The 17,604-nt window shown below is 43.3% G+C and overlaps 1 protein-coding gene across 1 annotated transcript in view; it reads right to left on the reverse strand.

The window, feature by feature from the left end:
* Positions 1-1,789: 1,789 nt before the first annotated feature.
* The window catches only part of LOC5574069 (headcase protein), a 105,383-nt gene continuing 89,568 nt past the window's right edge, over positions 1,790-17,604 (reverse strand). The window contains exon 2 of the mRNA XM_021838585.1: positions 1,790-1,925. Coding sequence (XP_021694277.1) covers positions 1,790-1,925 — 136 coding nt within the window. The remainder of the gene's footprint in view (positions 1,926-17,604) is intronic.

Consider the following 17,604-nt stretch of genomic DNA (forward strand, 5'->3'; position numbering starts at 1 on the left):
TAAAAAGATCGGCATGTCGCAGAGCTACGTCCAGAGTCCAAAGAAGAGAGCTGGACTACATGCATACAAGGTACAGAACTTCCCAAACCGCGATGAGCGGCAACAATCGACGGCTAAAACTCAGGCACGGAAGCTCTACGAGAAGATGCTGACAAAATATGGCTGCTGTGTGATGGACAACAAAACGTATATAAAAGCCGAATTTAAGCAAATTCCGGGGTTGGAGTTTTTCACCGGCAAAAGCAAGTTCGATGTGGACGACAAATTTAAGAAGAAGAAAATGTCGAAGTTCACCTCCAAATATCTCATTTGGCAGGCCATCTGCTCTTGTGGACTGAGGAGTGAGCCTTTCGTGACACTGTGCCCTTTTTGGCGAGATCTACAAATCTGAGTGCCTCGAGAAGCGCCTTTTGCCGTTCTTGCAGCAGCACGACGAAGCTCCGCTATTTTGGCCAGATTTGGCATCATGCCACTATTCTAAAAGTGTCCTGGAGTGGTTTGAGGCCAATTCTGTCCATTTTGTTTCAAAGGACATGAATCCTCCAAACTGTCCGGAGCTGCGCCCGGTGGAGCAGTACTGGGCAATAATGAAGCGGGAACTTCATGTTAAAAAAAATGAAAAAAAAAAAACTAAGAAACTGGTACCGGATGACACTGTAAAAACTTTGATGGATGGCATCTAGCGAAAATGCCTTCAATTTTCACTCAAGGCTCCATCGATTAACTTTTATTTTGATATTCGAAGTATATATATGTATAAAACTACCCTAAAATTTTGGTTTGATTCTAAACATTATAAGAAAATTTGAGGTGTCGCAATAATTTCGTGTTCGCCCTTTAGAAGTAATTCCGGAGGAACTTATGAAATAATCTCCAAAAAATAAGAACTAGTAGGAAGTATTCAGTGGAGTGCCGAGAATTCTATGTTTTCCTACGTATCAACAAAAGTCCCTACATACGTTTGCACAGAAATGCGATCAGAACTTTCTAAAGAGGTCTCCATAGGAAGATCCAGTGAAATCTTCACAGTTACTAGTCGCCACTAAGGTCTTCACAGAATGCAGTAGCGTTTGTTGAAATCTGACACAGAAACTCTTACACAAGTATCATTTTGGTAGTAATTATACCATAAACTTGAAATCAAAGCTTGAACTAAAAAATAATCCACGAATTCCAACTACACTCTCGATCGATTTTTATTCCAGTATTTCTGAAATATGATAATAATTGTTGTTCTGGACTTGACAAAACCCAAATAACTGTTATGTTCTTTTTATTTTGATTCTAAATAAATTCAACTCATTTTTACCCGGGTTCCCTTTCGCTCTTCCCGAGTAGGCGTTGCAATACGATCTGCGCCGACCTAAATTTGCGCTACCACCACCCGTCTCGCACCCACCCATCCTATATAGAGCGGATCATGTTCAGCTTTCGAAGCAATCCGCGCATTTTTTTCTGCCGTATCAGCCCCGATAACTAGACCTCGTGGCCTACTGAGCCCTCGCAATACCGTTCTCAAGTCCTAACTCAATCTCCGTCGATTATCGTAGAAATCTCGCGAAACATTACTAAAGGACCTATGTACAAATGAGAGGCTCTCTTTGTTAACTTTCTCTTTGATCAATAACTGAGTCACATTAACCTCTTCAGTTGCGTTTTTTTGTACGAAACGCTAGTCAAGGAAATTGCCTTTCGATCTGTAGTGAAAAACTTCCCAAAAGCTTTAGTATTCCACTGTTATAATCGAAAGAGAGCGAGAGAGGAGAGAATCTCTTTGTACATAGGTCCTTTAGTAATGTTTCGCGAGAAATATGCTAAACAAGCTTACCTTGATCGAGTAGGAGTTTATCCGCTGCCGGGGTAGCATGTTGAAGGAGGAAAAGTCCAATCGTCGGGAGAAGATGCCATTGGCGCCAGATGTCGCCCTGTTCGAAGAGAAAAAAAGAACATTTTAGAAAGGGTTAATGTATGTGCGTGTGTGCGTGTGGGTGAGCGTATGTCGTTGATTTATTCATGAGCGATAAACTTGAGCGATGAGTGAGTGTTTTGGACACAGATATCAATTATTCATTGGCGGAGTTCCAACAGAGGTGTGTCTCGCGTGCCGGGTTAGCAAATATTTGTCTCTCTCCGATGCAGATAAGCGGATTGTTTGGTAAACAACACTTGGTCGCTTTATCAGTGATAAGTATGTGATGGAATGTTTAAACCGAGCTGCGGCAATGTCAAAGTTTAAGAACTGTTTCGAACGGGAAGTTTCAAGGTTTTCGAACAGCTGTATCAATACACGGTGAACATAGCGGCACTAGCTGGATTGACCTGATCCAGTTGTACCCAGACGCCTAATTGTCGTCACGAAGCGACAATTGATTGTAGATCTCAGACCAGTCCTGCCGGGTAGAAGTGTTGATGGAGCAGCTTTCATTGGCGGCAATCTTTCCGCGCAAGCTCATTCTGTGTGGCGTTGAGAGTCTGTCACGATCGAGTCTCGAGTCTACCTTGGCATTTTTCCAGGCCACGACCACGAATGTCACTTGATTTACAACATTATTTAGCAGCGTCATCACTGAACGAAACCAGGTCCAGTTGACTGTGGTTTATGAAGTTGCAACCGGTGCAATTATTTCATTTCATGAGCCAACAGATCACCATTTCGAGCTGACTCCAGTGGAAATCGATCAATCGGTGACCTGATCCGATTGTCACTCCGTGCTTTCCGCCTTTTCTAGGAGCAATTCGGTAGAGCCATCAGTAGAACATTTCTGGAACATGGAGAAATATTTTTCCTAATTTTTGGATTTACTTTACCCAAAATTTAGTATATCGATCATAGTTTCAACCCAAAATCTCTCGGTTTTCTCTTTCTCCCACACGAATGTTGTCAAAAATTGAGAGAGCTGCATCTACCCAATGGGGGTACTTTGGCCCAATAACCCAAATTTGGGTAAATGCAACTTTTCTTATGTTTGGGTCGAAAGAACTCAATTTTGCGTTAAATCAACCCAAAATTGAGTATATTTTTCTAATGGAATTTAAGCCAAACTACCTAGTGGGGACCTTGGAAATTTAGCCAAAATTGGGTTATTGGACTCAACTACGGAATTGCGTTGAAACAACCCAAAATTGAGTTGAATTCCGTCTCCGTGAATGTTAAAGACTACATATCAAAAAGATTGACTGCTTCTTGCAGTTTCAGTCCAATAGCTTATGCTTGATCTTGGGGCAGTGTTGCCAGTCATAATGACTTTGTCATTTTCGCATAGACAGCAAAAGCGGTGCTCTGTTTACACAACCCTCTCCGCTACCGAGAAATACAGCACAAAACCGGCAAGTTCGGGTGCAAAAACCAAAACAGTGACAACCAGTCGATTTCCAATTCAATAAATTTGACTTTTCACACTTGAGCTGATTCCGGAAAATGGAATCCGCCTGATTCGTCTCGTTTTTTTTTCGGTCTCCGATTCTTTTTTTTGCTTTTCGCTGGCGTAGATGAACCAAACAACCAACGAGTAGCGTCTGCCGTTGCTCTTTTCAGCTGTCATCGACAACGATAACGACAACGTTCCGATGTTGTATCGAATGTGTGGACGCCGCCATGGGGAGAATGTTGATTTTTCCACGCTAAAATGTGGTTTGAGGGAAATTTGTTCATAGTGCTTTGAGTGATTAAAAAATGTATTTTACTTGTTAACTATTTTCTACAAAATAACAAAGAGATTAATTTGATTTAATTTTGAACAAAAATTGATTAGAGTGATAGATTGTCAGTGTTGTCATCCAAGTTTTGTTTACCAAATTTGAACATATTTTAACTAAACTAATAACAAAAAAATCTGCATTTTTTCACAATATCAGCCATTGCACTTAAATTTATCACTGTCCACGCCTTTGACGCTGTTCAATTTTAGAATCGGACCGTTCTCTGTATGGAAAACGTCGTTCTCTTCCCAGCTGGTTCTGTTACCAGCTTTTTTTTTTGGGGGGATAACGCGACGAAAAATGAACTCGCCGGAGAATATCTAAGCGTAAACAAGAAACTGGTGAGAATGTGCCCCATGTGGGAACTTCTACTGGTGGCAGTCAGTCAGATTTAAGAACATTCATCATATCGCACGTTTTAAATGCTTAGACGCGAAGAATATATCGGAGAGGGCTGCTACTTTGGAAGAGTTACGAGGAAAACGGGCTGGAGATGTTTGAAGAATATCGAGAAAGAAGTTATTTTTCTCTACGTGGGTGGTTTGTTTGATCAGACAAGTTCATTGCCAAAGTGAAAATCCATTTCGATGTAGTAACTGATTCAAACTTAAATATAGTAAATATAGAAAAATAAACAATTATCTATTGAATATTCATTAAGAAATAAAGCAAAATCCCGAAAATTGAACAGTGGGTTGAGATATGCAAAACTAGCAGAGAGATAACAAGTAAACTTTATTTTACTATTACCATTATTAAGTTAATAAACTATTCTTTCAATTCAAAATCTCTAGGTATACCCTCTCATCTCCATGCTACAGTTGAGAGAACTCAATTTTGCGTAGAATCGATGCAAACTCGAGTAATGAAAACCTTGCGTTGTACTAAAGGATTGCAACTGTAAAAAATAAAGAAGATTGTTCCAAAGATACAGCAATGATTTTTTTATAGCTATTCAGCCAAAGACCAAATCACCTCCATGCTCTTTGCAGTTCGCGTACAACGCGTTGATGCTGTTTATGTACCACCTAATCCCACCCATGTAACGAACACCAAACTAACCTCGATGCGCCGCGAGTATTTCGGCTACCACCACTAAGAAACGACCTTTCCTACCTAAACCTCTCACACACTACTTCACGCAACCCGACCAAATAGCTTGAGCTCTCCATCATCACACCACCCGATGCCTCGCCAACTGTCTTGCGCTGATTGGTTGGCAGTTCCACACGATGAAGTAGCGTCAAGTTGATGAGAGACAACTTCCGTGAGACAATCTTGTCGCGAAATAGGTACAGCACTGGCAGAGCGGCTGTCAACGATAGCGACTTTGGCGACGCACCAGATGAGCAGCGTGATCCGCCTGTAGAAATTTCTCCGCTGATGGTAAAGTTCGTCGGCCTCAGCAAACTGCAAGCCACCATGAAGGTGCTGAACATCAGCGCGATGTCTAAGCTATGTCGAAGTAAAACTGACTCTTCACTGCAAGGGGGGCTACCAAAAGGCCAAGGCCTATCTGGTCAGAAGCAAAGCCGAGTTCTACAGCTTCGACATGCCGTCGGAACCAGAGGCCATCAAGATGGAATTGTAAAACCGCTACAAACTTTCCAATGAATCACCATGACAGGAAGAAGGTATATCGAGATGCCTTGTACTTCGTGCACTTCAAGAAAGGATCCGTGACACTTGGAGCTCTGAAAGCAGCTAGAGCACGAGACGTTACTAAGTGTATGCGTTGTCTGCATTTTGGTCATGAAGCAAGAAATTGAAATTTGAAACCAAGGTGTGGTATCTGCACTCAGCAAAACGAGACCAGGGGCTGCTCCTGTAGTCGACTACAAGTGTGCCAATTGTGGCGGCAACCACCGAGAGATCGATCGAACCTGCGAAAACCGAGCGGAATACAAGCGGATTAGAACACAAGCAGCAATCCAAAACCAGCCTAGACGCCGGATGAACGAGGCACCGCAATTCAACCTGGAGAATGTTCCCCAAATTCCATCGTAAGTCGGGGCCACGCCATCCGACCATCAAGCAAGCATGAATACTCCACCACCGGGTTGATCCTATCGGGATCGATTTTGCTAGCGTAGAACATCTGGCTTCCAGCCTCAGCAGAGCAATGCCACGCCGCACGACAACTCGGCTCCATTGCTCACGCCTGAGCAGTTATGTGGCGATATGTGGCAACAGTGTCGCACCCGTGTGGACCAAATCCTCTGCCGTCAAGGCGAAGGGCATCGAGCTTCTGGAGCTAGCAACTAGAAAAGACGTCAAGGTAATCGTCATAACGGAGACGCACTTGAAGCTGGGAGTCAACTTAAGCTTGTCCGGATACACTACGGTAAGAATGGATCGAACATCGACCCAAGGAGGAGGAGTCGCTATCGCTATCAAACAGCCAATCAAGATCACAGTGCTACCTCATTGCAAAACGACGATAATAGATGCCATCGATGTTGAGGTGTCCACGTACAACGGTCCACTCCTAGTGATCGCCGCGTACTGCCCCAGCAGTGCGTCGAACGTTAAGGGATAGCTAGGCAGCTCAAGGAATGCTGAAGGCAGTGGATCAAGAAGTGTTGATCCTGACGTTCTGTCAGTATGGTAGGACAGAATCCAGTCTGTTAACGAATCTGGAAACCCCATGTGACGCATCTTTTCAACGGCATAACGACACTGTGCTCCACGTCGAACGCCTTTGAGAAATTGAATCAATTTGTTTTCGCTGCTCAACCTCACGAAACAGCACGTTTGTGCAGCATCGAACGATGAGGTAGAAATCCATGTAGGTACCCAGAAATGACCGAGTTAGCAGCAGACAGCACCATTTTGTGTACCATGGACTCCAAAAGTTTTCCGAGGCTACAGAGAATTGGGATTCCACGCCTTTGTAGGTGCTCCATGCTAACATATTCTCCTAAGCCCATCTACCAGCACAAATTGATTGAAGATTGGACTCAAAAAAAAAAAATGTGACACTTGGTTTAGGGTGTAACTTTATATCGCGTGGGTAAAAATAAATGAAATTTTGAGTAATACTATTTTAGAATGCTATGTTTATGTGTGCAAAATTGCGATCTGTCAAATAGTTTTTAAGGTGCATTCAAAACAAGAAGAGCGACGCCAGCGCGGTGATCGATAATCCTGGCCAGTCGCACAGATGGATCGGTAAAAGGCTTGTAATCCTCCACTCTACCGTCTCCCGCGTTGTGAAGATGTTCCAGGAGACGAATGCCATCGAGCGGCGCGCTGGAAGCGGCCGAAACCGGAAAACGGACTACCCAGAGAAGGCGCGTACGGCAGTACTTTACGAATAATCCAAACCTTTCCACCGGAGACAAATCATGAAGCGGGCTGGGCTACGTTTTTTAAGCCCAGGGACCGCCAAACCGGACTAACAAGCAGAACACGGTGGCCAAATTGCGTGCGTGGAAGCTGTACCGTAAGTGGCTGGTCAATCCAGACTGTCTCGTCATGGACGACGAGACATACATCGGTACGTCCCGCATGAAGGAGCCGTAAAAGTTCCGGAAGAGAGAGATGGACGAATTCGAGAAGAAGTACCTGTTTTGGCAAGCGATCTGCAAGTCCGGACGGTACAGCGTGCCGTTCGTTACAAACGGGCAGATTTATCGAAGGAAATGCTTGCAGAAGCGTTTGTTGCCCTTCCTTCACTCTCAGCGTGGTTCCACGCTGTTCTGGCCGGATCTCGCTTCGTGCTATTACGCCAAGCCTGTGATGGATTGGTATGAAGGAGGCGAACCCACCAAATACACCAGAACTTCGTCCGATCGAAAAGTTTTGAGCGATAATGAAGAAGAAATTGAAGGAAAGCGGAAAAACATTGAAAACCGATGAAGCTTTGAAGAAAAACTGGGAGAACTTGTGTAAGAGCTAGAATATAGTTTTTTAATCCCTGAAAATTTGAGAAGTATCCGATTTAAAATGAAATTCTCAGCTGCATCCAGTCAGACACTGATGCAGGAGACACATTAACGAAAGACAAAAAGGATAAGGTCGTATCAAGTTGAAACTCAAGAACCTTGACGATTATAACGTGTTTTTGCATCCTTATAAAACTCGTGGTTAAGTCTGCAGTTATAAAGCAAAACCATCCTGAAGGTAAATGCTAAGTAGTGCAAAAAAATCACTCAGTTACTAACTGTAAAAGTGCACTCAGAATGCAAAACTGAGCCGCGTGCTCTGTCCAGTGGAAACATATTTCCAAGAAGCAGAAGATCATCTGGTTTCAGCCCTTGAGTTACCTTTAGGCGACGAACGCTGGCTACTTTAATGCGGCTGAAGTCCACTAGTAACAAAGAAGACTAAGGCCAATGTATTTCATCATTACTGATCCCCTCGTTGGGCAACAAGATTAACGTTCAACCATCTAGTCATATGCCAGGAGCCTAATGTGAATCGGATAACCCAAAAATCAAATCTCAACCATAAGATGATCCGATTATTCTCAAATGGATCTTGTAGATGCTAAGAAACGACCATTCTGCAACAGCAAACCTCCTGATCCGAGGCAGGAAATTATTTCCACCAAGCCACTCCATCCATCTCTTGACATCTCATTTGCTAGCATAATCTAATACCTCCGAGTCATGTTACCCCCGCTGGATGATCGCCCATAACTCATCGAGTCCCTCCCCTTCTTCGCAGCTCCTCCGATCCCTAGCGCTAATCATCACCTTCAGCACCGAACTCTGCGCTTCGAATGGCCCAAATCACACGACGACTGTCATCACCGCGAAACCCCGTGGCCATTAGACGACGACGACGACGATCGGCGCTCCATAAATTACAACGCTTACCTTGCACGTGTTGAAGACCGTTGTGGCCCGTCGTCGTCGCCGAAGCAGTCGCCAAAACAAATTTCCGCCGATTTGCTTCACAACGCAGCCCAACGCATCTATGTCACGGTCAGCTAGCAGCGCCAAGTGCTACGTGGTGCGTGGAAACCTAACCCCAAAACCCTTCAAGGTCACATCCAACCAGGTGGTGCTGCCGCCGGATGATGCTCGGTGGTTGAAGTGGAACCCCTTCGAATGTGGTTCTTTGTTCTTGAAGGAGGAAGTGGCGAGCTTGGATGGAAATTAGTTTCGTAAGAATTGCTAATGTTTTCGAGTGTGAGCAGTGGGCAATCAGGAATTCAGGGCACATTATGGGCAGCATGGGGGAGAGCAGTCGTGACAACCGCCGTCATCATCGCACCCTGGACAACAATAGTTTTGTGCTCTGAACTGGACAGGACGTGAGCAGGATTCCAGATCGTGGTCCGCGGAATGACTCCGCAATTCATAAATCGCCGGTGATTGTGGATTCTGGACGAATGCCGTTTGATCTACAGCTGCAGAATCGGTTGAAGCTTGATTGTGTCAAACTTCGAACAACGTTGGATTGGATCCCATCGAACCGGATGAATAAGTGCGCGGTCGGTGAGGAACGTTCCAAATTAAGCCCCAAAAATAAATATTATTCAATAAAAGGAACACGAAATAAACAGCACAACGGAGAGTAAACAGCGCAAACCGGCCAATTCGTCAGACCTGCCAAGCGGCATCGAGGAAAAAACTTCGAGCAAACACAGGAAAGAACGCGAAAAGTTTGCATTGGTCTGTGTGAGTGCGGGGCGAGCTGGCAAAAATTCTGGTTCTGAACGAAACAGCAAATGACGCTGTCGATTCAGAACACCACCGCCGATCCAAGCCGGCAAATTGCCATGAGAAATATTATCTAATCGGTTTCATTACTCGGCCGGGTGTTGTATTTTTCTTCTGCTTCGCACTTTAAAAACAAGCTTCCTCGTCGAAAAAAAAAGAACCACAACACAAGCAACATCTCGTTGCCCGGCTTCCTCCATTGCCGTATTCGTGGGTAGCACACCGTTTGGCTCGCAGTTTTAAGCATGTGGCTATTTGCCTACTTCCTCCGTCGATTGAAGTGCTTCGCGCTCACGCTGACTGGTGTTGCCTTTGCGCGCTAGCACTTCGTATTGGTGTGAGATTGAACGACGAATAAACGAACGAAACGCCGAAAAAAAACACAACAAACATTTAACCTTGACATTGACGACTGCTCGCGCGATTTCTTGTTTCCCTCACACACGCTCTTCGCCAGTTACCTCTTTTGCCGATGGTTCCTCGCCGATTACGCATTCGCCCTGCTTTATTTTTTGTTATTTTCACTTTCCTTCTGTGCCTTCTTCTTCGCACTAAGCTCGCCTTCTTCTCACCGATTTCTCCGCACATACTGCGATAATTAAACTACGCAAAGTGCCTTTTTGCATTAGCATTCCGCTGGATTGCGTGATCTGTTTTCGGCCGGGGGTTTCTGTTTTTGTCGCCTGCCTACTGTGTGTGTCCCCCATCGTCGTCACAGGATAGCGATAAATGTCAAAGCCGTTGCCGTGTGTTTGAAACAAGCAACTCAACTTCTTCGATTGCGATCAACTCGACGCTCATAAACACAAAACACGCGCTAACGTGTGGCGAACTGCGAATGGCGGAATGACAGATGTCATTGGCGGCGGCGGTGGTTTGTGGCGATGCGGCGGCTCACAGTTGCCGGCCTTCGTCTCTTCCTAAAACCCCCGAAAGATGCAAATTTTTATCTCCTCTCGCGTTCGCATTGCTCCAGTTTTCGGCGTTCAAGTTCATCTCGGCCGTTCCTGTTTTGTTTCATTGGTTGACGGCGGCGGTGAGTGACGCTGCTCGGTCTGATAGCAGCCGCGTGTGTAATTTATATTTTGGCGAACAGCCGTCGCGTCGTTATTTTTAGCGTGGTTCATGTGTGTCCATTAAAAATTGAGAACGTTTAAAAGGCTGTAATCTCTCTCTGGCGTTTTCGGAGTTTGTGTCGGCCGACTTCTAATGCATTTTTGCGGCATGTCGAGACGAGATTCATGACTTTGACGACAAAGCAAAGTGTGTGGGCTAAAGCGACTGGATGGTGCCGACCTTGGTCGTAATTACGACGCGCCACTCAACGGAGTGGCGTTAATTTCCAAGTTTCAATCTTGACCTTGTTCCGGGCTTTGTGGAGTGATTCTGATCCTGCGGGATTGGTAACGAAATTGACTGTTGCCGATTGGGCGCAATTATTGGTGGTTATTCTCTCGAGCCAGCTCTGTTTGCACAGCACCAGCTGTTTCGCACTACCGGCTTTTCCTAGACTGGATTGAATACATACAGCTCGGTCGGCGTTGATTGAACGGCCTGCCGGCGTTGGTCAGTGTCGATTATTGAATTAACACTAATTTGATCCAATCAGCAGCGGCTAATGACGATGTGCCGAAGGTAGGCTTCAGCTATTCCCACGCAGGAAGACAGGAAGGAACTTGAGCTTGAGGTGGTACATAGTTGTGTACACTAGTTGCACCTTCCAGTGAAGCCTTCAGACTACAAGGGATCGCAATATCTGTTGACTCTGTTGAGAAGCGTGCAACAATATGAAACAGACTTCTTCAGTTGTTCCTCCTGGAAAGTAATTACAAGCTAGAGTTGCGCAACAAGAGCAGATATTGGACGAATAAGACATGGAGGAAGACAGAAAGGCTGATGATTGCTAAAATCTCTATATGGCGATATTAAAGAACTCGACGATCCAAACTCTCAGCAATATTCAGTTCTAGAAGGTGAGTAAGATGTGTCTGAACACACGGCGCTTTTTTTTTTGCTCCCGGTTAAATTTGTCAAAAAGTTGTTAAAATTATGCTTTTTCAGTAATTACGTTACGAAAAAGTAGTTTCCGGTACACTTGTACCTGTCCAACAGTAATTTAATACCGATTCTCGAAGTTCCGTGAGATCTTAAGCGTTAATTATCGTAACAAAATTCGCGAGCGAACATAACCTCAAACAGAATTTTTCTCCGGTGACGTTCGCCCAAATGCAAACCGCATAGTTTCGATATTATCGTCAGCTTGTGTCGCGTTAATATTACAATGGTGAACGACATCTGTAACACCTGTGGAAAAACAAATCCGCCCAAATCCAAATCAAAACGAAAAACCAACATTTGTTGCGACCGCTGCTTTCAATGGTTTCACACTTCCTGTGTCGGCATCAAGGTTGCACTGATATCTGATCTAGGAAACTTCTGGTATCAGTGTGAAAATTCTGCATCCGAGGTGACCTGATCCCGAAAAAAACAACCTTTGGAAAGCCCGGAGTGAAAGAGTTGCAATCGCAACTTAAATGCGTTCAATCCACCAACAAAAACAGGTCGACAAGATCCACAGCAGAATAACAGAAACTGAGAGAAACAGTGCCAAACAAGCTGTTCAGTGCCACACAATTACGAACATTGAAAAGAAGGTTGAGCTACTTGAGCCCGGGGCCCGACTTGCTAGTACTCTTGCAGAAAACACCAACAGTTGCCGCCTTGCCATCAATAAAGTGCCTACCAAGAAGAACGAGAACGTCAGAACCAACGTTGAAAACATCATCCAATTTCTTGGACTTCAACATTTGATCTCACAGCTGCAATCGTGCTTCCGTGTGCGCTCCAAGCCATCTAAATGGTAAGGGTATGCGAAATACCGAATGATTCCGTCAAATACGCTTCGAAACGAAATTCCGCGGAATTCCACGGAACTCGCACAGGCGAGATTTGTATTTTGCTACTTCGTTTCGTTTCGCCAAATTGTTAAAATATGTCCACGGAAAACTGAAAACAAACGGAATAAAACGGAATTTCGCGAAATTCGAGTTTCATTTCGAACAAAAACAAATGCAAAGCGTTCGCTTCTACTCCTAGCAGCTACAGTCAAAAATGGGTCCGTGTCATGGAGCAAATCGACTCATATCATGGATCAGAACACTATAACAGCAAATTATCTGCGAGGCAAACGAATGGTGTGCTACTGAAAGCATACGTTTTGGAGTTTATTTAGGAATCGTCTTATCTTAGATTCATAACTGTGGTATGGGTTTCAATGCCCCACATATATTAATCATCGCTTCTAGGCATATGTTCTTCTTTTCTGGCGTTACGTCCCCACTGGGACAGAGCCTGCTTCTCAGCGTAGTGTTCTTATGAGCACTTCCACAGTTATTAACTGAGAGCTTACTATGCCAATGACCATTTTTGCATGCGTATATCGTGTGGCAGGTACGAAGATACTCTATGCCCTGGGATGTCGAGAAAATTTCCAACCCGAAAAGATCCTCGACCGGTGGGATTCGAACCCACGACCCTCAGCTTGGTCTTGCTGAATAGCTGCGCGTTTACCGCTACGGCTATCTGGGCCCCATGTTCTAGGCATATGTATGACATTTTATTTCCTACGAATGGAACAAATGTATTTAAGCATGTTATTGTTGATTGCGATGCTGTATAGATTTATGGTTCGCGTAGGTAAAATGGGTTCTGCGTAATGGCTAATCTATTTGATGAGATATTCTCCGTTTAATCCAACTTTGATCCATATCTGTGTGCTATCCATAACTGTGGGATGACTGGTCCGCAGGATATTATAAACTGCACTGCCGTTGTAAAATTTCCAAAAACGCCCATTTGCCCTAAATTCCTCGTGACGAATAGCCCAGGAAAGGAACAACTGCGTTTGATGAACTACCGCAATGTTATCTTCCATAAGAATGAAGAGAGCAAAACCACGGTTTCCTCCGGGGAACATCGCTTGTCCTTTTGAGCAAATCCGTTAATATATCGCAAAAATTGTCTGAACACAAATGTCAAAAAAAAGCTGCGGAGCGTGAGTCCCTGATGTTCTGAATTTGCTCAGGTGGTGCAGATTATTGATGCGCGCATTAGTTTTCTCTCTTGCTTTCCCGCTATGACGTCATTTTCAACTCTGCATAAGAACAGCAGGAGAATAGAAGATAAAACTAATAGCACGCATTAATGAGTAAAGGCTCTCCGCGATTTCGTTGTTGTGTCATAAAACTCTACATGTAGCAGCGAAATCGCAGCGATTGTTTGTCGCTGTCGCCGTAAAAATCGCGTTGATTTGGGTGATCCAAAGTCACACCTCAAATCTTCAAGAGCACAAATCTAAAGAACCAGACGTCCATTCAAGCTGGAAAATCTATCGATTAGTTACTCGATGGCCAATCGATTAAGTGTTCAGCTTGAACCGCTGTCGAATTCGTTAGATTTGTGCTCTTGGAATTCTGAGGTATGCCTTCGATTTATATCCACCTTAAACAAGGAAGCTGCATACATTATTTTATATCAAACAATGAATCTTATTCATTCTGTACCACACCACCAACTCCTCTCTCCTCTTATAACGTGACATAATTTCCTCACGACCCCCAATTAAAAAAAATGCGAATATTGATAATATATTATTACAAGCATTGGAATTTGGCCGCAAGGCAAAAGTCTTAACCGTTTCAATACCGACATCAAGTTTCAAAATTCTCTTGTTTCGCCATCGTTCGATCGATTTTGATGATTTGTTTTAGTAAAAATCACAAATCAGTTATAAATTTGATTCATGCATTGCATGCACCATCAAAATTGGTTCCGAATTTAGATTCAAGTTTGGTGAGGTACCTAGGGTATTTCACAATAGAAAAGCGCAAAACAATATTTATTTTTCGATTTTCGCACATCTAAATCTCGAGAAAAAAGAAAATAAGCCAAACATTAAATTTAACTCATTGAAAAACGAATTGTCTGAACGAGCATGGGTAAACTTGTCAATCTCATTTGCGGTTGCTCTATGCTATGTAGACCAGGTTCAAAACTTTTTTTTTTCGAAATTTTCAAATATTTTTAAAATACTCTTGAGGCTCAAAATTTAATGAAAATGTGATTTTGTAATCAGTTTTAAACAAAGAATCAGAAAATGAGATAATATCAACAATCCTTAATTCTTCCAGAAATTGTCCAGAAATTCCTTCACAGATTTTGGAATTAGATCATTTCTCCAGTATTTGCTCTACAAAATAATAGAAATACCTTCAGTATTTTCTACAAGGTTTACTCTAAAAGTTTGCATTCATCCAGATTTGATTCCTCCACGGCCCAGATAGCCGTAGCGGTAAACGCGCAGCTATACAGCATGACCATGCTGAGGGTCGTGGGTTCGAATCCCACCGGTCGAGGATCTTTTCGGGTTGGAAATTTTCTCGACTTCCCAGGGCATAGAGTATCTTCGTACCTGCCACACGATATACACATGCAAAAATGGTCATTGGCATAGTAAGCTCTCAGTGAATAACTGTGGAAGTGCTCATAAGAACACTAAGCTGAGAAGCAGGCTCTGTCCTAGTGGGGACGTAACGCCAGAAAGAAGAAGAAGAAGAATTAATTCACAGTTTATGCAAGGCTTTTCCAGAAAATGTATTAGGAACTTCTAAATTAACCCCAACAGGCAATCCTGGTTAAGTTGCTGTCGCAATATCTCTTGGAATTTATTACTTTTGCAGTTCTTTTAAATTTATCTTGATTGATTTCTTAGGTATGTGTTGATGGATTTTTATAAATTTTATTTAATTCAATACTCCAGCAAATACTAAAGCAAATATTCCAGTGATTCCTCTGTTCTACTTATTTTTCTTCTTCTTTCTGGCGTTATGTTACATCTGGGACAGAGTCTGCTTCTCAGTTTAGTGTTTTCATGATCACTTATCGAATTGTGTCCCCAATCACATTCATTCAAGCCACAAAGCATAAAGCACAGCAAAAAAAAATGAATATCATTATTCCATGTTTTATGGTATATATTAGCATAACATCACATTCACATGATTAAAAAAATTGTAAGGCATTTCTAAAAATCAAACTTTTTTTGGGCTCTTCTTAATATGTTTGAGATTGTTTTAAATGTTTGTAACTGCTTTTTGACCCACTTCTTAGTTGTAACATTTAAATTAAACCCACTCATTGCCTTGTGTGAGTGTCAGACATGTTGGAATGAAACCTTATAAAGTTATTAAGAAGATTTCAAACAAACAGAAAAGGGTCTTACCAAAACATGTAAGGATTCCGCTGAGCAACGCTAAGGTTTCCATATGGTAAAGGACTTAAAAAGACGTTTTTTATGCCTGTTGTCAAATTTCCAGCTTTTGACAAGCAGTGTTGTTCAGACTCATTTCCCCGAAAATATCATTTTCCGAACTACGAAGCCACGAACTACTACAACCCTCCTAAGATAGAAAAGCAGATGGTTAAGCTTGAGTACTGCACACAAAATCGATCAATTTTGATCCCAGAGAGCCACAATTCAAGTTTCGGTGAAATGAAATGAGTGAGTGAGTGAGTGCGAATCATTTCACCGAAACTTGAATTGCGGCCCACCGAGATCGAAACTGTCGGATCCCATGTGCAACACTCAAGCCCAACCACCTCCCCCTCCATCTCAGGAATACAACGCACAGTTATAACAATTCATGGCTTCACAATTCGAATTTCGGGGAAATGATTCTGGTCAACACTGTTGACAAGAAAAAACAACAACTTAAACGTGTCTTCCGCGAAACAAATTCAAAAATTTCGTTTCGTTTCGAAAAATTTCGTGAGATATTTGATTTCGTATCGAGTTACACGAAACATTTTTAAATTTCGTTTCGTTTCGTCATTATCAGCACAAGATATTCCGCGTATCGTTTCGTTTCGTATCGACATGGAAAAAATCCATATCGCATACCCTTACTAAATGGACCAACCGAACGGTAACTCCCACCATCATCGCAGTGTTTGCTGATCCCAGAACTTAAGATGCAGTACTTCGTGATGTGTGCCTTGGGAATAAGTTACCCTATTGAGTACAGATTTACGATAAATGAGGTGCTTTCTCTTAACAAATTCCGACTCAAACAGCAGAATCTCGTCGACTCTGTGTTCGTTAGAAATGATCGAATGTCCGTTCAATTGCCTGGGCAAAAGAGGTACTGCCCAATTGATGATGCTGAGTACCTCATCCAAATCACCAACACCTCCGAAGATGCAGCCCAAACTTCTATCTTCTACGACGCTTGCTCCACAAACTCCTCCTTCGTTACATCTAACTAGTATTACACACCAAGCTGACGACCATTGTACATTATATCTACATCCAATCTGCGTATAGGACAACTAAACATTCGAGGACTCGAATGCTCAATAGACGGTGTCAAACTTCTTCTTAATAAACAGAACTACCACCTATTTGGACAAACATAAACGAAAATGAAATAATCTGCTCCTGTTGGACCGGTTCGTATTCTACGAGAAACATCTGTTAGACCTCTTGGACTTTGGTTTTGATCGAATCTTTATCGTTGGCGACTACAGCATCAATGTTAAGGGAGATAGACTGAGCTACAATGCAACATCCTTGAATGCGATCCACCAAACCTTTAATCTCAGCATTCTCAACACACCTGCAAACCGCATTACCGAGAGGAGTTCAACTACGATCGATCTTCTGGTTACTGATTCGCTCCAGACCGTGCGAAGGGCCGGAACGTCACCTGCAAGTGACATTTCCGACCACGAAATTGTGTACCTAATCAGCGATATACGAGTGCCTCCAGCTTCTCCTGTCCGCACCAAAATCCGCAGTCTTCGCAGAATTGACCTCATATGTCTACAGGTGGATTGTCAGGCTAAGGACTGGGAGCCTTTCTATAGATCTGAACCGAGCTCCAGAAAAAATAATTACCGTCAGGGACAAGCAAACGCCGTGGATCACCGTTGAAATTGAACAAGCAATCGAGGTACGAAATTTTGCATATGTGCTTTACTCCCGCAATCCAAACAGACGCCAAGGTGATGTCCAGTGGATATTGCAGACAACGCGACAGACTTGTGACCTTCCTGCCAAACAACTTTGGAACAACCTGAAAAGAGAAGGCGTCCACAATCCATCAAAGAACAATCTGGATCGTAATGGTATTGATGCTGCCCAACCGCCAACCTCTTCTTTCAGATCAACGGGCCG

Source organism: Aedes aegypti, chromosome 1 (assembly GCF_002204515.2).
Source record: "Aedes aegypti strain LVP_AGWG chromosome 1, AaegL5.0 Primary Assembly, whole genome shotgun sequence".
NCBI classification, from domain to species: domain Eukaryota; kingdom Metazoa; phylum Arthropoda; class Insecta; order Diptera; family Culicidae; genus Aedes; species Aedes aegypti.